The following is a 20,173-nucleotide window of genomic DNA, read 5'->3' as shown; positions in this document are numbered from 1 at the left end:
TTAGCCTTGTGCATTGCGTGATGCTGTATGGTCCAGTACTTGGGGAGGCATGGATGTAGGTTGGTTCGCTGCTGTGGCTGTGTCTAATTAGCTGAGTAACCTTGCAAAGGGTATCTGATCTCCATACTTAGCTTTTCACATGTGGTTGTTATCTCCATTGCGTATTACTTGCAGGAGGTTTTCCTTCTATTGCATTTCTTTCAGCATTCTTGGCAGAAGCAGGACTTAACCTCAATTAACACTTCCAAGTATTAAAATATTATAATGAAGAACAGCCATTTTGCTGACACAGACTGGCAGAGACTAATAACAGGCTGCAGTTTTCAGAGGAGCTGAAGGGAATTACACTCCTAAATCCCTGTGAAAGGCAGAATTTGGGCAGCCGCTTGAGGCACCTTTTGAAAATACCAACCGTAACACATCAAAACTATCTTTGCATGTGAGTTAAGTCTTTGCTGGTATAAATTATAGACTACACTGAGGTGAGGGAGGGAAGCGTAGAACTGTATGTGCTGGGTTCCTTCCGTTGTGTGGTAGGTAGGTAGTGAGAGAGCACTACCTCATGTGTCCCGAGCAACTATTAAAAGCAAACAAAAATCTCATAAAACAATTTGTGAGGGTAGCTCTGTTATGTCTGGATGTCTTCCATTATCCGCAGGGATGCAGGGAATGCTTCATATTAATTGAGTTACTTAATGGCACGGTTTTATAGAAGTGGCTGTGCTTCAGAGTGCATTTATGCTCTGATGGGTATGCTCGTTAGATGATACTGATGCTCATCGTGCTTTTATGTACTGCTGCCAACAAGGAGGATAAACAGACTTCAAGGATTATTTGTTGTTGTTGTTGAGGCTTTTATTAAAATATAGAGCAGCAAATTGTCATAAGAAGGCAGTGGGCCTTTGAAGTTGTTCTGAGTGACAGCTCTGGGCAGCACTGGATAGCTGGGGAAGCGTGGACCACCGTTCTCCATTGTATGAATGGGCATTGTGTTTCCATGCAGTGCCTGGTCCTGCTGGGACAAGGTGCAGCGTAGAGCTAAGCACGGTGATGTTACCTCTGTGTGCAGAATAATGGTTTTAAAATAAACAGTCTAGTGGTGAACTTCTCAAAAGCGGTGTTTCCTATTGTATTAAAGCACTAATATGGCTAATAACTGTGCTTCAGGAGAAAATTATCTGTACTTAATATCAGCATAATTTGCTTTTGGCAGAATAGATGACTTCACTGCGTTCTGAGTACTGTAGTTATCCTCACGGCATGAATAACCATGATACAGCTACGCAAACCAATTGATGTGTTTTGCAGATGAAAATATATCCTGCTTAGCCGTAGAGTCTTAATCTAAACTAGAAAAGACTTGGCATTATGTTGGGTTGGAAAGCTTTCTCATCTAAACACACTTCTGCCAGCTAAGTCATGTTTCTGCTGGAATCCTGTTTCAGATTCCCTTAGGAAGCTGCACCGAGAGCAGTGATACATACAGATATGCAGATAAAGCACCTCGGATCAGCTGAGCTCATAGAAGGGTGTTCTGTGACATCTGCCTGGTAGTTTGGGAGAAGAACTGACTTAGCCTTACTGTTGCTGTGTTTCCATAACATTGAAAATCACCAATTAAGCGTTTTCATTTATGAAAGATATTGGTGCAACCATAATAAATAAATAAATAAAAATACAGCAGGCTCTTGGCAATCAACTTGATGCTTAAACTTTGTCAGGCTACCTCTCGGTTAATTGAGTTTTTTAATTTTAGAGATGTGCCAGGTTTCTTTTTTTCTTCTTCCCATGTTTTCACCTGAAGCTTTTATTTATTAATCTCTGGGGAATTTTTTATTATTTTTTTTTTTAAACTGTGATTTATTCATTTCTTGAGTAAAAGCCCTGGGAATCAGTCCTAGCTGTGTCTCCCACCAAACACGGGTCCCTTCTGCTCACATGCAGGTCACAGAATCAGACAGTTGTTGGAAATGATCTCTCAGATCCCCAACTCCACCGTGCCCACTGCCCACATCCCCACAGCTATGAGCACCTCTATGGACAGTGGCCCCACCAGTCCCTGTCCAGTCTGTGCCACAGCATCACCGCTCTTTAGGAGAAGAGATTTTCCCTAATATCTGAGCTGAACCCTGCCCAGTGCAACTGAAGGCCATTGCCTCTGGTCCTGTTGCTGTTACCTGAAGAGAAGAGACCAACCCCTCACCTTGCTGCAACAGCTGTGGAGAGCAATAAGGTCTCTGCTGAGCCCCCTTTCTCCAGACTGAACAATTACAGTTCCTTCAGCCACTCCTCATAAGCTTTGTGCTCCGGACCCTTCACAGCTCCATCACCCTTCTTTGGACACACTGCAGTGCCTCAATGTCTTTCTTTTAGTGTGGGTCCCAAAAAACCTAACGCAGTGCTTGAGGTGCAGCCAGGTGTGACCAAGTAGAGGTTAGCCTCACCAGCAGTGTGGAAGCTCTTGGAATATTTAGAGCAGCTAGAAAAAAAGAGATGCTTTCGTGTGCCCTGGGTCAGGTTGGGTTGATTCGTGTTGAGTTTAATTTTGTTTGCAATAGCTTGGGTGTAGGTAGGGTACAAGTATGAGTAAAGGCCAGCTTTTCCCTGTAGCTGTGCAGAGTCCCCCAAAGGGCTGTGACCATGCTGTGTCCCCAGCATAGGATGACACATGGGTGACTGCAGGGCAGGGAGGGGATTGTCCCCCTTTGCTTTGCCTCTGTGAGACCCCAGGTTCAGGGACTCAACACAAGCAGGACATGCAGCTTTTTGAATGGGTCCAGAGGAGAGCCATGAAGATGCTCAAAAGGCTGGAGCAAATCTGCTATGAAGAAAGGGAGCTGGGAGTGTTCAGCCTGGCGAAGAGAAGGCTGCAGGGAGACTTCATTGCAGCCTTCCAGTGCAGGAAGGGAGACCAGATTGTGGCCTGCCACCTCTGGCTGCCATAGGAATGCTGGGGAAGGCCAGCATTCCTATTATTATTCTGGGTACAAATGTTCTAATGTGAAAAAAGCAATAACAAGAAAAACAAAGCAAAAAAAAACCAACAAAAACAACAAACCATGCCCAATTTCAGTAACTCATTTTTGAAAGCTGTTTTTAACTGATGGTGGAGGATGAAAGTGGGAATCCTGTGGTAGTTAAATATCAGAATCATTTTCCACTTTTTTTTTCTTTATATGTGTAGGTCTTGATATTACAGGGCTCAAATTATTCATTTGGTCTCTGAAATTACTTTGAAATGCACCGGAGCTCAATAGTGAGATTTTTAGGCTGTTTCCAAGACAGTAGTTTGTTGTTTTTTACTGGATCCTGACAGTTGGAAGCAGATGACTAATTTTCTTTTTGAGGTATTTGCACTGTGGGCGTATGGCATAACTCCCAAGACAGCAATTCAAGTGCTTTCACCTCGTAAATACATTTTTATATTATACTCAGGTTAGTCGGGAAGTGGAGAGCTGTTGTGTTTTTTTCTTTTTTAATGAATGTATCTTAACAAGGTTGCCTTACGATTAAAGTATAAAAGAAGCCCAACACCTGAGAATGAAAAGAATTAAAGCTATTTCAAATGAAATCAGAAAATCTTGAAGGAACCAGAAGCGTTTGAGGCCTAGCCTGTCTCTTGAATATCTCTGTGCCTCTGTCATGCCATCAAAAAATGAGAGGGATAATTGAAATGTCAGCTCTGTGTTAATAACAGTTCAGGGAGTTTGTTTGCTGGGGCTGAGCTCTGCTGCCTGGGCCAAATGCTTCCCACAGGTTTCTGCCCCTCCTGCACTGCGGCCCATCATCAGCCCTTGTGCACAGACCATCCCAGCACAGGCTTCGTGTCAGTAGGCTCCACTCGGAGCAAAGGGAATCCCATAGGTAGCAGCTAATCTTATGTTTATGGGTGAAAAACGGCATTAAAGCACAGCACCTCAGATTTTGCTTGTCTCAGAGTTTTAAATTGGGAAGGATACTAACATGCAGTGTTTCCATGCATAGGGGAAATGAATCCCTGGTATTCTTTTATAACTGCAAAGCGGCTGAGATTTCAGTGCAAGCTCAAATACTTTGTGTGCATTACATATATAAGCTAAAGCTGGCTTACAGTACTGCTACCAGCCATACTGGATGCAAACTGAAGGCTTGTTTAGAATTCTACATATTGCACAGCAGTATGACACAAAAAAGACAGTGTACAGAGGCTGGCCAGTGTTGCTATAGCTCGTGAGAAAGAGAAGGGATCTTACAGATTGGGAAAAACAGAAGGAAGGACCTTGGAAGCACAGAACTCCCTCTGTTTTAACTTGGTAAGTCCGTGCAGGTTCGCAGTACTTTCTGTTTTTTTCATTTCCCTAAATAACAGTAGTTTCAGATTTCACTGCAGTACAGCAGTACAGAATCAATAGAGAAGCAGTTCTGCACTTGCTTGAGCTCTGTGCACAGATGCTCAGCAAGATCCCATCCTTAGAAATTTTCTCTGAGCTCATGCAGACGATGGCAAAGTAAACAAATCTCATTTACCAAAGAAATGACCGAAGTTGTGCCAGGTTGAACTATTGTGGAGTGTAAATTGCCTTGCTAATGTCAAATACCTCTGCTCATCTCTGCAGTTTGGTCTTTCTGATGAATTATTACACCACGCTCAGCTTCTATTTCATCTTCTTAGGGATAACCAAGAGGGGGGAAAAAAGTGCTGTACCCAATACAGTGCTCTGTTCTCTTCTAGCTTATTTGTGCAATGAGTAACATGGTGGGAAAATTCCATATTATATTGTTGCACCCGTTTTATGAAGAAAGAGAGTTAGGGGGGTCAGAGGGGTTTCAGTGTCCTGTAGGAGAGCAGCTTTCCTTTACTTGCCCCATGATGCCCTGTCCTACTGCTCAGTGGGGGAGGCAAAACCAAACCACCACAGTGAACTTCTGCAGAAAATCTCTGATTTGTCCCCAGTTAAATATTCCATGAAAGTGCACATTTTCTATTGTTTGCATCTAACAAGGAAAAAATAGTTCAGTGACCAGGAAGAATAACCTAGACCAGCTGCAGACAGTGAAGAGGTGCCCACGCTGGACTGTTCTGCATCTTTTGAATTGAATTTTGAATTTATTTATCTACTCAACTATCTTCTACATGTCTCTGCATTTGCAAAGTCCAGAACTAAACTTCAGGAAGATACAAAACAGTGTCATGCCATAATTTCTTAGGGGGTGAACTGAGAGCCGTACCTGGATGATGCGATTGAAGGGAAGGCCAGCACAGACGTGGCAGCTGGGGCATGCACAGAGCTCTCCTAAGACTGAGCTGCATTTTTATTTCTTAATTCTGGAGCTTGGGTGGCCAGGAGGCTTGACAGTTTAAAAATAAAGCACTTCTCTTTGGGAGAGCCTTCCTGCTGAAACTGTCTGTAGTCAGAACCCATTTTTCTCCAATCAGGATGAAAGATAACCGTAGCTCTGGGTAAAGCATGAGGGCTCACAAGTAGGTGTCAATTAGAAATCTGGGGATTAATCTCTCGGAGAACCGACAGCAGTGACAAATTTGACACGATAAAGCTCATTTTGTCTCATTCTTACATGACTGCATAGATCTGTGGCTCACTGCTCTCTAGATTCTGATACTACCGACATTGAAAATGCTGTTATTAAAGGATTATTCTAATTGTGTGAAGTGAAAACTGGTAATTCAGTACCTAAATAACATCCTCTTTTAGAGACTAATTTAGCTGAAAAACTCTCCTTGCAGGTACGCAATTTGGACAGCTCGGTGACAGTTGGAAAAGCTTCCCTTACGATCTGCAGTAATTCATATGGATACATTTAGCAAGAACATTATAGTCTGCTTTACACTTTTTAAAAATCATTCATTGTAAGGCTTTGCTAATTCCATGCATGACCCATAGAAGTTTGCTTGGTGGCACTCACTGCAGCCATTTGAGGGAAAGCCTTGAACCTCTTTGTAAGTTCAGAGCTGCAGAGCCCCGCTGACACGGGGGGGTGAGGTGGTGAGACTTTGTCTTGTTCCAAAAACGGGGTAAGCAGCGGTCAGACAGACATCACACAGCCACAGAGAACACCTGAAATGCACAGGCACAGTTGGGAAGAGCAGCAGAACCTGCAGCTAACAGCTGGTACTTTTAGCAAAACGATGCATGTGTTCTGAAACTTGAATTTTCCCACTGTCATTTCTGGAGAGAACAGAGTATAGGTGCTAAGTCTGAATAACTCTGTTATAAAGGCATGTCTTTGGGTTTGTTGTTGTGTGTTTTTATTTTAGTTTTAAGGGTATCCTACATACCGAATGTTCCTAACAGTTCATTTTTCATTTCTGTTTATCGCTGTTTGCTTGATGAAAATCTTCTGTTGCTGTATTTCCAATGAAGGATGTTTAGTTGCCATAAGGTAGCTATTATGGTCAGGCTACTTAATGCAGCACTCCATAAGCATCCATAGTGTCCAGGGATTCTGGAATGTCTGTGAACCATTTTGCCCTTGCTTTTTATCCACCTTGACAATGTGATCTGAAGCTCTGATTATGAGCAATAGAATGAAGTCATCCACCTCTTACCAAAAAAATTCATACACAAAATAAGAGTCCCATCAAGTTTGGAAGATCTGTGAAATATAGTCGTACTGTTCTGTGAAATACACATTATGTGCCCTTGCAGATACAGCTTCAGATTGTTGTCAGTGTTCTAATTCAGGAAGCATAATGCGAAGTTACTCCTTGAATGATACTGGGTCTTATGATGGTCATCCTTCTATTTGTTTCCATTTGGAGTTATGGAGAATTTTAAGTGTGAGGGCTTAAGGATGGTTGTGCCAGCTGGCAGCAGGCATTGAAACAGTCTCCTCTAGGCAATATGCAGCTCAGACCTATAAGGAAATCTGTCCCGTGAGCAGTGGAGCTGGGAGCTGTGTCAGCATGCAGCACAGTGCTCTGCCTGGTTTGCACTGAGGAAGGCTGCGCTGCTGCTCTGCAGCTGCAGCACCACTGTGAGGGCAGGAAAATGGACTTCTGTAGGGTCCCAGTGCTTATCTGAATTTCAAGGAAGGCTAAGTGAGTGTCTGAGTGATGAGCTGCAACGAGGAAATGAGCACAGAGCTGAGAGGAAGGAACCTGCAGTGCATGCAAAGAGTTAGTCTCATAACTCCTTTAGCAAACTAACACTGGGAAAGCCTTAAGTTTTCATGGTATGCACTTTGAATATGGCTCACAGTTCGGGCAATGGCAAAAGTTTAGCTTTACATGAATAGAATTAGCTGCACACTTCAAAAGGGAGTGCCTGTAAGAAAAGGTGTTGGGACTTGGAAGCACAGAGCCCTCCTCCCTGTACCATGAGTTGGCATGGCAGTAGTAGAGCGCTTCTCTTTAAGACTTTGTGGAAACAACAGGAAGAAATGATATCTCTCTCTTATATAAATCACTTATATATGTTTCTAATATATATGCTAAAATATTGAAAACTACTGTTTTGAATTGCAAGATCTGCAAAGCACCGATTTGTTAGAAATTATTTTTCCTTAGCTCTGGAAAATGCATCTGAAGAGCTTTTGTGTCTCTGCCACAGAAAGGCAAATTGCTACAACCTCCAAGACGTTGTGGTCCTTCTAGCTCAGGAAAGCTCTATAAACAGTGCAGCTCTGAAATACGACAAATGCAGTGATGCTGAAGAGATCAGGAGGAAATTTAGGAGATGCTCTCAGCTAGAGTAACAGGCAGAACAGCTCTGACAGCTCCAGTGGGCAAACAGAAGAGATATATGTGAAGATCTATAGGTGAAGTCGTGTCATCATCAGTTCTGTGTTCCAAAGGGCTGCTGCTATTGCATCCTGAAACTTGGCTGCATTAACATGGTGCACAATGTGATGTAATTACTGCATCACAGATAAAGCTGGCTGTATTCTTTCTGGTTTCCCTATCTTTGTTTGCGGTGCAGCTGTTGCCTTCTTTGAAGCTTATCAACAGATTGCTTTCCTCCATTTCCAAGCTTTCTCTTAGAAACAATTTTCTTAAACTTTACCCGTGCTACGTTTGTAATTGAAAAAGCAAAATGAAACCAGAGAGGTTAAAAAAGAACAACAAAACAGTCCCAAACAAAACCATGTCGTATCATTTCTGCAGCCAGCGCATTACTTCCAAAGGCTGTGCTTTTCAGAGGTTGGATATTTGTAAGCTTTCTGAGCTTACCGTTCTCCTTAGGTGAAATAAAGAACTTGCCTGTAAGAGTATTGGCGTGTGCGTAGGTGGATTGAGTTAGACAGCAGAGGTTGTTACTGCCTTCATTTGCTCTCTCCCCTTCACCTGAGCTGAATAGCCAGACTGTGCTTGAAGTAGCTTCTGAAAAGGGAGAAAAGCAAACTGGGCAATAATTGCTTTGACTTTCAGTTTTCATCGTTCTTGAGTCAGGATAAGTTTACGTTCAGTTCTTGTGATCCTGAGGGTGATTGCTTGCAGTATTTGTTAGAAGCATTGGGGTAAGGCTGCTGTTTTTCTGTGCTGGATGAAGCCCTCCTCTCCTCCTTGCTTTAATATCCATGCAAACACACCCGGTTTTGCTTCACTTCGCTGCTTAGAAATGATAATAGGGCACCCAAATATCCTGTGTTCATTGGAAGGATGCATGCAATGGCATTTAAAATCCGTCCATGAGATCGTATTCTTTCAAAGCCTCTTTGAATGAGCTCTCTGAACTGCTGGTGTTGTCTGGAATTGCTGCTTTCATGTTGCTGAGAGCTCTCTGAATTCCTGAACCACTAACAAATGAATACAAATGATTGCTGAAACAGGTTCATTTAACTCTTGTCTAATATGTAGCATTTGGCCTGGTGCAGTCAAAACACTCTGGCTCATTTTTGTATGGCAAATTGAGTGCTTTGTTTATTAAAATTACTGATTTATTGCATAATAAGAAGGGCCTTGATTACTGTTCCTTCTCACAGTAAGGATTTAAGGAGCAGGTCATCGGTGTTCTCCAGCTGCAACATATTTTTCAGTTATCTGTTCATCTTCTGAGTGCTTCTCTTGTTACATATTTCACATGCAGTACCATCGTCAGCCAAGTTTTGAAGTCAGTGCCTTGTGTTTTGTTTCCACTCCTCCTGACTTAGTGTGGCTCCGTACAGGTAAACAGAGCAGAATTTTGGCTTGCTTAATTGAATGCACTGTGTCTGAATACAGGCATGTCTACAGCTGTTAGAGATTGCTAACAGTTTACTAGAAGATAAGGCAAGCATAATTCAGAGCCAGTAATTTGTTTTGGGTCTTTGAGCTGCACAGTGCATCACGTAATAGTCAGTTCTTTTCCCCACCTGGAGCTGGAAGCCTGAACGGAAGCTGTAGCTCTGCTACTTCTGTTCATGCATGACTTAAATCAAAGGTTGTTTAATGCCCTTGGCTATGATGTATTTTTGTTGTTGTTGTTGTTGAGACCTCCACACAGAAAGACCGAATCGCTGTTCTGCCAAAATGTTATTAAATAATGATGCATGCAAGGAACGTACACTTTTAATAATCATCTTTGATTGGGGTGTGTGTGGCTGTCACAAGCTAGCCATGATGATTTCTAACCCGTCTCCAGATCCGTGCCATGCTGTTCAGATAGATTTAATGCATCAAAATTATGCTGCAGCTGATGGTAAGAGCTGTGTTGCCTGACGGCCCCAACTTTTCATTCTGTGACCAATAAATTGGAGCGTGATCCTCAGTCAGAGAAGAGAGGACGTGATGCATGCTCAGTGCATCAGGTTTGGGCAGCAGGAGCCCTCTGCCTCTTGTCAGGAGTGAAGGGAAGATGTTCTTTTCTTCCTCCTGTTTTTTTTCAACTGCTTTTCATCAGAGTTGAGTGCTGTATGTTGCTGCTAATTGCAGATAATGTACTACTGACATTTTGAAAAGTACACATGGATGATGTTCACCCAAAGGATGATACTGCTATCTTCAGAGATGCTGATACACTTTTGCTGGCATAGACTCATTTAGTGATGAATTGCAGTAATAGCAGTTCAAGACCTACAGCATATTAGTGAAAATGAATCTACTGAGCACCAGTCCCATGGCACAACAAGCACTTAAAGAACACTGATTTTCTTGAAGGGAGAAAAATCTGATTGAGAGAGTTAGCTATATACTCTATATTGTTTTTTTTTTTTATTCTTTTTTCTTTTTGGCCTGCAGTGCATTATTTATTTGTGTGTATTGGAAGGTATTTAATATACATAAGAAATCCAATAGACTGCCATAAACACAGAGCACTGTTTTTTGTTTTAATTCCTGGCAGACTTGTATATATCTGCCAGGGAAGAAGAGATGAAGATGTAGTAATTCTTTCATTTTCTTGTTATAAACTGACTTAACAGGAGTCAGGGGCTGCTAAAGGAAGAAATGGCAACACCCTGAAATTGAGAAGATTTGTGATGGTTTTGTATATGCAGCAGTTGGTCTTGGTGGCGAAATGTTGTAGAAATCAATGTAGTAATGGGCAAGAATTACTGGCAAAAAAGGCAGAGTACCTTTTATTGAAATGGCTGCCTAATTTGAGGGGAATAAGGGTAAAGATACTTTTTTTTCAGTTAGTAATGCACCGGTGCTTTACGTGAGAACAGACAGTTCTTTCAGCTCTGGAGTACACTCAGTGGAGAACAGAAGCATCACAGGCACAGTGCTGGACTCCTTTCTGCATCTCCTTGTATATCTGACAGGTGCTAGGAAGTTAAATGGATCCAGAATACAAGGGATTCCCTAAGCAGGAGAAAATGTACAAGTATGCATCTCTCCTTTCCTCCATCACCACCCTCACACACTTCGTGTCTGGCCATGAGGAGGCACATCTGGGACAAGCCCAGAGCATGTGCAGGGGGAGCTGGAATTGCTTTGCTGCTCATTCTAAGTTTGGAAGCATTTCAATGCCCTTGTATTGAAAACAAACCTTCATCTGAAGGCTCACTGTGATTTGTAGATATTTTGCCTCCAGTTTTTGTAATTAACCTCCAGTGCTGGTGTAACTGCCTCTGGTTGTGATTTTGCAGTTAACATCAAAGAATCAGTAAAACATCTTAATTGCCTCCTTCACACACCAGAAATGAATTCAAAACGTGTTGTATCTATGGGTGGTGGGGAAGGACCATTTCACCACTGCCACGTAACTTATGGGGAAAAAGTAAAAGAGTGCTACTAAATAGGCTTTTTGATCAAATATAGTACAGCCTTGTAGACTCTTACACTGATATCTGTATATAAGAGGCAGTACAGTCTTGTGAAGAACTGGGATTCACAGGTAGTCCCACTGTTTTAGAGCCAATATAGGCTACAGCTTTGTCTGGTTAGCAGCTTCACAGGGACGATTTGAAGATATCAGCAACCATTTTAGTTTGAGTAAGACCTCTCTTGTGCTGAGGGCATGGATGCCATTCAGATGCTGGGTACATGAAATGGGTCAGCTGTAAAATTAAAAATAAGTACTTTGTGGGATGTGCTTTCTGGTATCGTCGGGAAAACAAAAAAATGACATGTAGGTGTATGGAGGGAACACTTATTTATAGCAGGTCCCTTTGTGGTAGGTGTGTGTGTTTCATACTCGCGGGGTTCTTAATGATCAGATTATGAGTTACGACCGAGAAATATTTTTCTGTGTCTTATGATTTGACAAGCATCATGTTATAGAATCACAGAATGGCTTGGGTTGGAACAGACCTCAAGGATTACCATCATCTCTTTCTGATTCCTGTTTAGTTTTGTAAGTTAGTAAAGCCAGAGGAATAGGTTTTCAGAATAACTATGAAAAAATGAAAATCCGTATGTTGCTTTCAGCTGGAGCAAGAAGGTTCCAGCACGAAGATCTGGGAACTGACACAATATTTTCAAGGCACTATGACTAGCTCTAGAAAAAGCTAAAAATGCTAAGGTGGTGTTGAAGAATTTGTCCAACAGCTAAGATTATTTTTCTCAATACTTAGGGCTAACCAGATACTTTCCACACTGCTAGAGGAAAAATTAAATTACAAATCTAAGATGTATGTTTTTGACTGAAATTTGAGGACATACTGCCTTAAGTAGCAAGATCCACTGGTTTCTGATTTTAAAGTCCAGATTTCAGAAACCATAACTTTATAGTGCATGCACATAGTGAATGTATTTGCTAAATAAGTATTAGCAGCTAAGTCTGAAAAATGTTTTAGAGAATGCAAGAGACAGGCTGAGCTCTCAGTAAAGACTGCATTGTGTTACAGGAACCAGTGCTTGTGATGCATTCAGAGTTGATGGCAGTTGCATAAGTTAGGGGTAAACAGAACCTTTTCTTTTGTCCTTAAGAGTTTATCATGTATAGGAAAGTACGAATGCTACAAAGACTTGATACTCCAAATTCTTATTCCATTTTCTTAAACGTTTCAGAAAGTGAAAGCAAAGCAAACAGGATTCATATGCTGTGAATGGTATCCGGAGTTACAATACTTTCCCTGTCTGTTAAGTTCTTACACAGTGAGGATTCTCCCTCCTGTTCCTCATGCCATGTCAGGTTGCTGCCTTAAATCCTGGCTTAGGAGGGGCTGCTTCCGAGCTCGTAAGAAAGCTGTGCAGGAGCTCGGTGCCAATGAGCCTCAGCTCATTACATCCCCATGTATTTTGAGCAGCAGAGATACAATGTAAGCTTTCCCTACATGACTACCCGAGGACGTTCTGCTGCGATGTGCAGATAGCAAATCTGCTCGTGCAGCCGGCAGGCTCTGCAGGACTCCCAGCATGTACAGCTGAGTGATAGGAGGCGGAACTCAGTGCTCTGCAGAGGGGCACGGGACTGCTGATGGGAACCGACCTGGGCAAAACCCACCACAGCACGTACAGGAGAAAGCATTTAAACCAGTTTGCACTCACCCTTCTCTGTGAGCTTCTCCTTTCTCTAGCTCCTGTATGACACCCAACAACACTTTGATGGTTTCCTGACTCGAGCTGATCAAATTTTCCATCATCTGAAGCTGCGCTTTCAAGTCCACAACTTCCGTGTGAGGCACGATTTGTTGGCATTCCTCGCTCAGGGCGACGGCAGCCTGGCAGGGCTGCGCAGCCTCCATGGGCGCCGCGTTCACCTGCAGGCCCCGCTCGCTACATTCGCTGGCCCGGCACTGCGCCTGCGGCGGGCAGGCGGCCGCATCTCCCGCCTGGCCCTGCACGCCATTCACATGCACGGTCCTCTTTTTGTCCTCCTCGCCCGCCGGGCACAGCGACCAGTCGGGCTCGGGCTGCGAGGCGTCCGGGCCGCCCGCCGGCAGGTAGACGGTGGCCACTTCTGTCTTAAACACCCTCCCGTGGAGGGGCTGGCCCGACTCCTCGGCTCCCGGCTTGCCCTTGCTGGGCTCGGCCGCGTTGAGGAGGCTGCAGCCGTGCAGCTCAGCGCCCTGCCAGGTCCAGGCTGCGCCGGGCCCCGTGCTTGCCCGCTCGCCCACGTGGGAGATGAACTCGGCCGTCTGCAGGCTGCCGGCCTTCTTGCCCCACTGACTGCCGTCCTCTGAGCTCCTGCTGTCCTTCTCCTTAATGTCTATCAGGAAGCCGTTGTTCTCACTCTTAAAGGTGTCAACGGCCGAGGCGCTTTTAATGATATTCCCTTTTTTCCGGTCCAGAGGAAAGGTCTGGTAACACTTCTTGAGATCGGGGGATGTCTGAACTCCTGTGCTCTTGGTGACGTTGGGGATGGACCTCCGGGCCGGCACCGTCATGTATTTGCGATACGCCGTTTTGTAGGAAACGGGCTTGGCTTCTTTTTTGTCTGTATCCTGGGTGGTGGAGAGCTGCTTGTCCCGCTGCTCGTTCTGGGCCTCGCAGATATCCTTAAATCTCACCTGCAGGGCTTTGTTGCGTTTCTTTATCTGCCGGTTGGGATCCAGTGCATATTTCATCTCCAAAGCGAGCGAAGCTGCGGGCTCAACTTCGCTTTCCGAGGTGGTGAGTAAGCATTTGCTGGGCTCCTTACTCACCATGATGCCTGCATTAAAAACAGTTCAAAAAGAAAAGCCTCGTGTTACAAAATAGCAGTTACTCACAAAGCTTGCAAGATGTGAGCCGCGTCCCCGTGTTCTGACTGAAATGACCGGCACCCTCAACCCTTTTAGCTCCATTCCCTTAATTAAGTCACAGGTTTTCACATTAGATGTTGGTCTTTTGCTAGAAGTGTTGAACTGGCATTGCTTTTTACAGTGTGCTCGCTTACAAGGTGAGTTTTTCTCGGTTCCTCTGTGTAATACATCTGCGTCCTTGCGAGGGGGTTCTTTAATTTCTCATTCCAGTTGTCGCTCTCTGGATTTTCTTTAAGTCTACCTCATAGCTAAACCTACAGTCTGGGTGTAGATGAATTATCAGCAAGCGGTTGGTATTGCTGCATGCGTAAACTTTGTGATCTCAGGAAGTCGGTGGAAGAAGACAGCAGTGTGTAAATTAATTTTGCTTCAAATGCAAACCAACCCACTTTAACCAGAAGCGCTGCTATACCTTTATAACAGAGCTTCTTATCCCCAAAGATCCTAAAGCACTAAAATATAAGAAAAAACCAACAAAAAAAACCCTGTGATGAGTCACAGCAATGACTTAATCTTCTATTGAAATATGAGCACCTCCTCAAGGATGAAAAGATGTCAACTGCTTAACACAGCACAGAGCAAAAAAACCCCACCAGCTCTATCTCTGCACAGATCATGTGGGATCTGTAGTAACTGGATGGTTAAGACCTCATTTTTACACTTCATTTGAGGTTGTCATTTTTAGTCTCCTATTGCACAAATTCCTCCCTAACTCTGAAATTTACTGAATTAGCAAATTCTCACTTAATCCAGGATTTCTGCACATATCTCCTATTTCAACACTGATGTGCCTTCAGAGGGACCCAGACTAAAATATAAAATGAATATAGGGACTTTCAGGTATGGTATATCTGAAATACTCTTTTGATTAAAATTCTTCAACTTGAAGAGTTAATTGCCACAATGGGGTATGCTTTACAAAATTAGCTCTCGAGTGAATCCTTATGATGAGGCTATATTAGTTTTAATTTAAGAAAACGTAATAGAGAGGCCATTTTCAGTGGTAAATTGAATGTTGATGGTTTCTTTTTTTGTTTGTTTTAAAGTAATTGTAACCCTAGGAGTTACTAAGACATGCAAGAACGCGTGGCAGACAACCTGCATACTGCAAGGTTGGGCTTCTGGGCTGTCTAATTGCCTGCAAAAGTTTCCAGCAAACGTGTCATTAGTTAAAGATCATCATTTTGCTCCCCTGGTTCAAGCGATTTGCAAACAAGAGCTATTCTGTGTGGTTGCCTTTTTCTACCTAATTTGTCACATTCAGGTAGCAGTGAGTGAGAAGTGCTCCTTTCAAAGGGAGGTTTCTGTCTAAATCTGCGTGAGGCAGAAGAAAGTCCTTAAAGAGAACAAAAAGGGAGAAAATTCAGAACGTAGGCATTCAAATAATGGGATCTTAGATTGCTATATGTGAGTTTTCAAACCAAATATGTGTAAGCATAATACATGATACCAGTGTGACCCCTCCTGTTACGGGATTCTAAAGTGGAACTGCTGGAGGGAGGCCTAAAGATGAAACTGAAGCTGAATATGGTGTCACAGTGGTCTTCCACTTTGTGCTGGGGTATCTGAGTGTGAGGTCAGCTATCCCTGTGCCTGCAATAAATGATATACAAAGATGGAGACATTTTTGCAGGAAAAAAGTGAACTACATAGGAATATTAGGAATTTTCTGTTCCAGCTGAGGGTACAGTTGTGCTGTATGTAGAATGTAAGTATCCAATACTAAGTGCTTAGGGGCCTCTTAATTGTATTATGTTTGCAGAAGTTATTACATTGATGTTTGAAGTTATACCCCTATTTGACCCCTATATACAGAATCCCATTGGTTCAAATCTTCCAAAGGTAGTGATGGTAGAAATATGTCCACCTGTCTACCTAAAGGTGAGAGCTTAGAATTCTTTACTGAGTATTGAAGTGCTCAGTAAGATAAACAGCTGTACAGCCATCAGCCTGCCATTTTGCGGTCCTGGCTAGGATGTGTTATAAAAGCTGGCGTTAAAAGAAAAACTCTGCAGTTTCATAAACACAGAACTATTGGAAGCAAGTCCTCCGTAACTCTCCTAGATCTGGTAAATCAATGAATTTGCCCCCAAAATGAATAAAAGCAATGCAAGAACCACCGTATCCAGTAGTTGTTTGGTGGCTTTTTGTACCGTTAAGATATTTTACAAAATATGATGTAGTAGAAGGATGTGAAATACTTATGAAGTAGAGGAATTATGACTGAAAAGAGGACGCATTTTTACCTATAGAAGAAGCTTACAAAAATTGGTTGTTAGATCTGGAAGTCGCTTCCAGCAGACATCACTTAAGATACCTTAAAGTAATCAGCATCCCTGGAGTAGTGGTTTTGCTGGCACTTTGCTAGTGGATCCTACTGTAAAATAACACTCAATTTATTGTAAAGTACTGGCTTGATATTTTATTAGTACACATCCAAACTGCCTCCATTTTCAGATTATTTGGGACACTACATTACCCCTTCATCTTGGTGGATCCCTGGGTCTGTTTGGAGTGACTTAACAGGCAGAATTAATGGAGTCTCTAGCCCAGACAAAACCAGGAGTCTGGTGATATTCTACAGAATAGAAATAGATAAACAGGGCACTCTATTCGTGCTGCAGTTCATTTTAAGCATGCCTTCAACAGCCAATAATTGACTCTTCAAAATCTTGTTTCTCTTTCTCAGTAGCACAGGCCTGATTGATTTAGCTAATCTAGAGCTCTAGTATCTTGGACTAATAATTTCATCAATATCTGTGACTAAGAATTACAGCAACCAAAAGAACTACATTTTTGCTCAGTTCTGTGTCTGTCTCCAAGGTGAACTGCATGCGCTCGTTGGAAAGCAAAACGACTGAGCAAAGAGTTGATTTTGAGTTGGTTATTTAACACAGGAAAGTTTTTACTATACTTTTTGTTGTTGTTGTTTCACTGATGTTTTGGACAAGGTGCTGGCTTCAATCTTGGTTTACTTAGACAATACAGTGTACTTTTTAGGGAGTCACGTTTAATCACCCCACTTGTCTTTGTGATCACACGGTGCTGGAGGTCTGCCTTCTTTCCACTAAACGTAGTACCAAAATTCATGTTGATTTCATGGGGAACAGGAAGATGCCATAGGCATGTTGACCTGACCAGACCTGGACCTGGTCTGGTAAATGGGAAAAGGAAATCTCAGTATCATTTGTTTGCTTTCCTCCACGCACTCATCTGTAATTCTGCTCGTTACTCAACGTGGTGTATGCAGGAGTACAAGGACTCCACGGATAAAGTGGGCAATTGTAAAATGTGCTACAGGCTGCATGGTTTTTTGGTTACTTTGGGAAACAACTGAGATGGAGATTCAGAATCTGTATAAGTATGGCAGAGTTGATGGCTCACTCTGTCACCAGGCTCAGGAAAGCTTTGGATTTGCATCCCAGTTGCAGATGCCAACAGAGATAACACATTTATACTATTTGTCTATACTTACTCTAAACAAACCCTGATTGTGTGACACAATTTGCAAAGCAAAATATTTAATAATCACAGAGCTTATTTTTCAGTTTTTAGCCTGGATTTGTTTATAAATTCCTGGTTGATTACACCTAAGCAGGGTTCCCTTATGTTTGAAAATGGAAGTAAACTATTAAATGATAGTAATAAAATGGTACACAGAGAAGCCTTAAGTTTGCACAGAATCTTCAGGGTAAGTCATGGAAACCGCGTTCTTTGTTCAGCTAAATAAATGCCTCCCTTTCTACCCTTCATGTAAGAACTGCCTAGGTTTCCTCCTCAAGTTATTTGGTGCATTGGTTCCTAGCAGTATGTATTAATTAACAGTGTGGACTTAAACTTCCCAATTTCCAAATGCAGCTGACAAGCAGAGATGCCAATCTGTGTGTTTTCAGGCCCCATAAAGGCACTGGAGATGTAGCTGTAAACTTCTGTGCACACATGAACAGCACAAAGGTGTCTGTGGATGTGGATGGTGTTGTGGTGGATGTATTTAATAGCTTAAAGAAAAAAACAACTCAGGGGATTGCAAATGATTGGACTTTGCTGTGTATAGGAAAGGTCATTGGTGATATGCAGCTTGTTCTGGCTTCTGAAGGCTCTACTTCCTCATGGGAAATCCTGCCCTGCATACTGTCCTTATGCATCATTGTAAAATTTAATAACATATATTTGTTTTTCAAAAATGATTTTACAAGTTGTCTTTTAAGTATACACGTGGTCTCTATTTCCATCATTAAAATGGACATTAGAAGGAAACTCTGACTGCCTGTGACTACAACACAAGATGGAAGCCTACTTTCTTGGTAGATTCTAAATGTACCATTGTGTAGACCAGTGATGGCAAGATACTGTACATGTAATCAGAATATTTTTTGCAATTTTGAGTTCAATAGGCTACCTCTGATGGTATGTTTTTGTTTCTCCCACTGTCAGACATTATGACTTTCACCTATTTTAGGAGCGTTTTCACTCTTTTCAGAGGAATCCACTGTTGTTAACCAACCATGTTGTTACGATGCAGACTTAAAAAATAACATGACAGTGACCTGAGTGCTAAATGAGTGAAGTCTGATGAGCAAAACTGGGCTGATAAGTAAGAAATGTATTGGGAAATACTAATCATCTTAGCCATTGATTAATTAGTAGCTGTTTGCAGAAACTTTTTCCACGTTACAGTTTTTACAGAAGTTTAATACGCAAGTATGAGGATGAAATGTGACTTGCAGATACATTTAAGGCCTGACCCATTTTTGTGGTTTAAACAGTACCGATGGCTATTAGGAAAAAACCACTATGCCTTATGACATAGAAAACTGACGTGGTAGAGCAGTCTGTCTTCCTTTTATCAGAATAGTTCATGTAGAATAATAGAGTTAGCAGTGCTGGTAAATGTCAAACTAATATTTTTTTTAAACTCTGTTCCGAACCCCTTAAGCATTGAACTTGCATTTTCTCTCTTGAACTTCCTCAGTCATTGCTCAGTGCTGAATTCGTTCTTACTGCTGCTTCCAGATACTCCGTGTTTTATCAAGCAGAGGGCAAACTGCCATAGCCAGATAATCTTCCTGTTTTGAGAAGTTTGTACCACTTCAATGAATTACAGAGCATTACCACCAATTGCCTAACTGGGGTTTTTCACTCCGTGGTCTGGAGACGCTGTGAGATTGTCTTCCTGCATTATTGATGAGAGACCTCTGGTAGCTGTGATGGCTGTTAGCGCAAGCTCCAGAAACAAGCAGGCAGATGGGCTCTGATTTTTGCAGGTCTGTTCCAACTGTACCGTTCTATCTATCGATCATCTCGTTTCAGTGATGACATGTGACTGCTTCTTAATTGCCTCCAAAGTCTTCCTTTGGTGTAAGTAGGATCGCGTGGCATTTGATTTTCCCTTTTTTTTCTCCCACCCATCGGTAGGCGCTGTACGAAGTATAAAAACAATATCCTACCTAATGGCTGAAATGGACTGTAAATGCCTTTAAATGCTCTTGTGAGCTTTAGTTTTACAGCTAAGTGGCTACAAATAAAATATATGATATAAGAAGCCTGTGGAATTTCAGATAGAAAAGTTACATAGAGCAGGATAAACTATTTAAAATTCCCTGACAAAACAGTTTCTCTGAATGCACAAACTGATGTTTGTTATCTTCTACAATTTTGATGTCTGCTACGTGTTCTGAGGACAGTTTGTTAGTAATCCTTGCTTTTTGATGCTTCCTATGTTATTACATGCATAAGATCGAGTTATCTGTCCACGGTGATAAAATCCTGTACAATAAGATGTACAGGATTTTCCCCTAAGATGTTTGTGCAGTGAATATTAATGCTAATAGATTTGCACTTACATAATACAGACCCCTGTGGTTTTAGTTAATAACTATTTACTTCATATTGGAACAAATTCAATGTCAAAAGATGTTCCCTGTCAATTCACAGCATTCATAGAGTTGTTACAATATCAAACATTTGCTAGAATTTACTGTACTGGAAAGAATCACAGTGCTATTACAAGAATTATGCTTATTTTTCTTTATGTATTATGCAGCTATTGCTACTATAAAAATCTGGGGAAAGGTTTATTAGCATTATTTTGCCATGTAAATCCGTGCCACTCTTCCAGCGTTACAGC

General features: G+C 42.1%; 2 protein-coding genes across 4 annotated transcripts in view; one reads left to right on the top strand and one right to left on the bottom strand.

The window, feature by feature from the left end:
* The window catches only part of DOCK1 (dedicator of cytokinesis 1), a 273,286-nt gene that overhangs the window by 105,541 nt on the left and 147,572 nt on the right, over positions 1-20,173 (top strand). The gene's annotated exons all lie outside the window — the stretch shown is intronic.
* Positions 1-20,173, bottom strand: part of INSYN2A (inhibitory synaptic factor 2A) — a 43,768-nt gene that overhangs the window by 16,907 nt on the left and 6,688 nt on the right. Inside the window, exon 2 of one of the 2 annotated variants that reach the window (XM_052677059.1) lies at positions 12,851-13,955. In XM_052677059.1, the coding sequence (XP_052533019.1) occupies positions 12,851-13,950 (1,100 nt within the window). In that variant the 5' untranslated portion in view covers positions 13,951-13,955. Of the gene's footprint in view, positions 1-12,850; positions 13,977-20,173 lie in introns of those variants that run through there. The other variant, XM_052677060.1, reaches the window with a different exon arrangement.

Source organism: Tympanuchus pallidicinctus, unplaced genomic scaffold (assembly GCF_026119805.1).
Source record: "Tympanuchus pallidicinctus isolate F22 unplaced genomic scaffold, pur_lepc_1.0 scaffold16, whole genome shotgun sequence".
NCBI lineage: Eukaryota > Metazoa > Chordata > Aves > Galliformes > Phasianidae > Tympanuchus > Tympanuchus pallidicinctus.
Note: the sequence above shows the minus strand (reverse complement) of the source record. Positions and strands in the feature narration are given on the sequence as shown.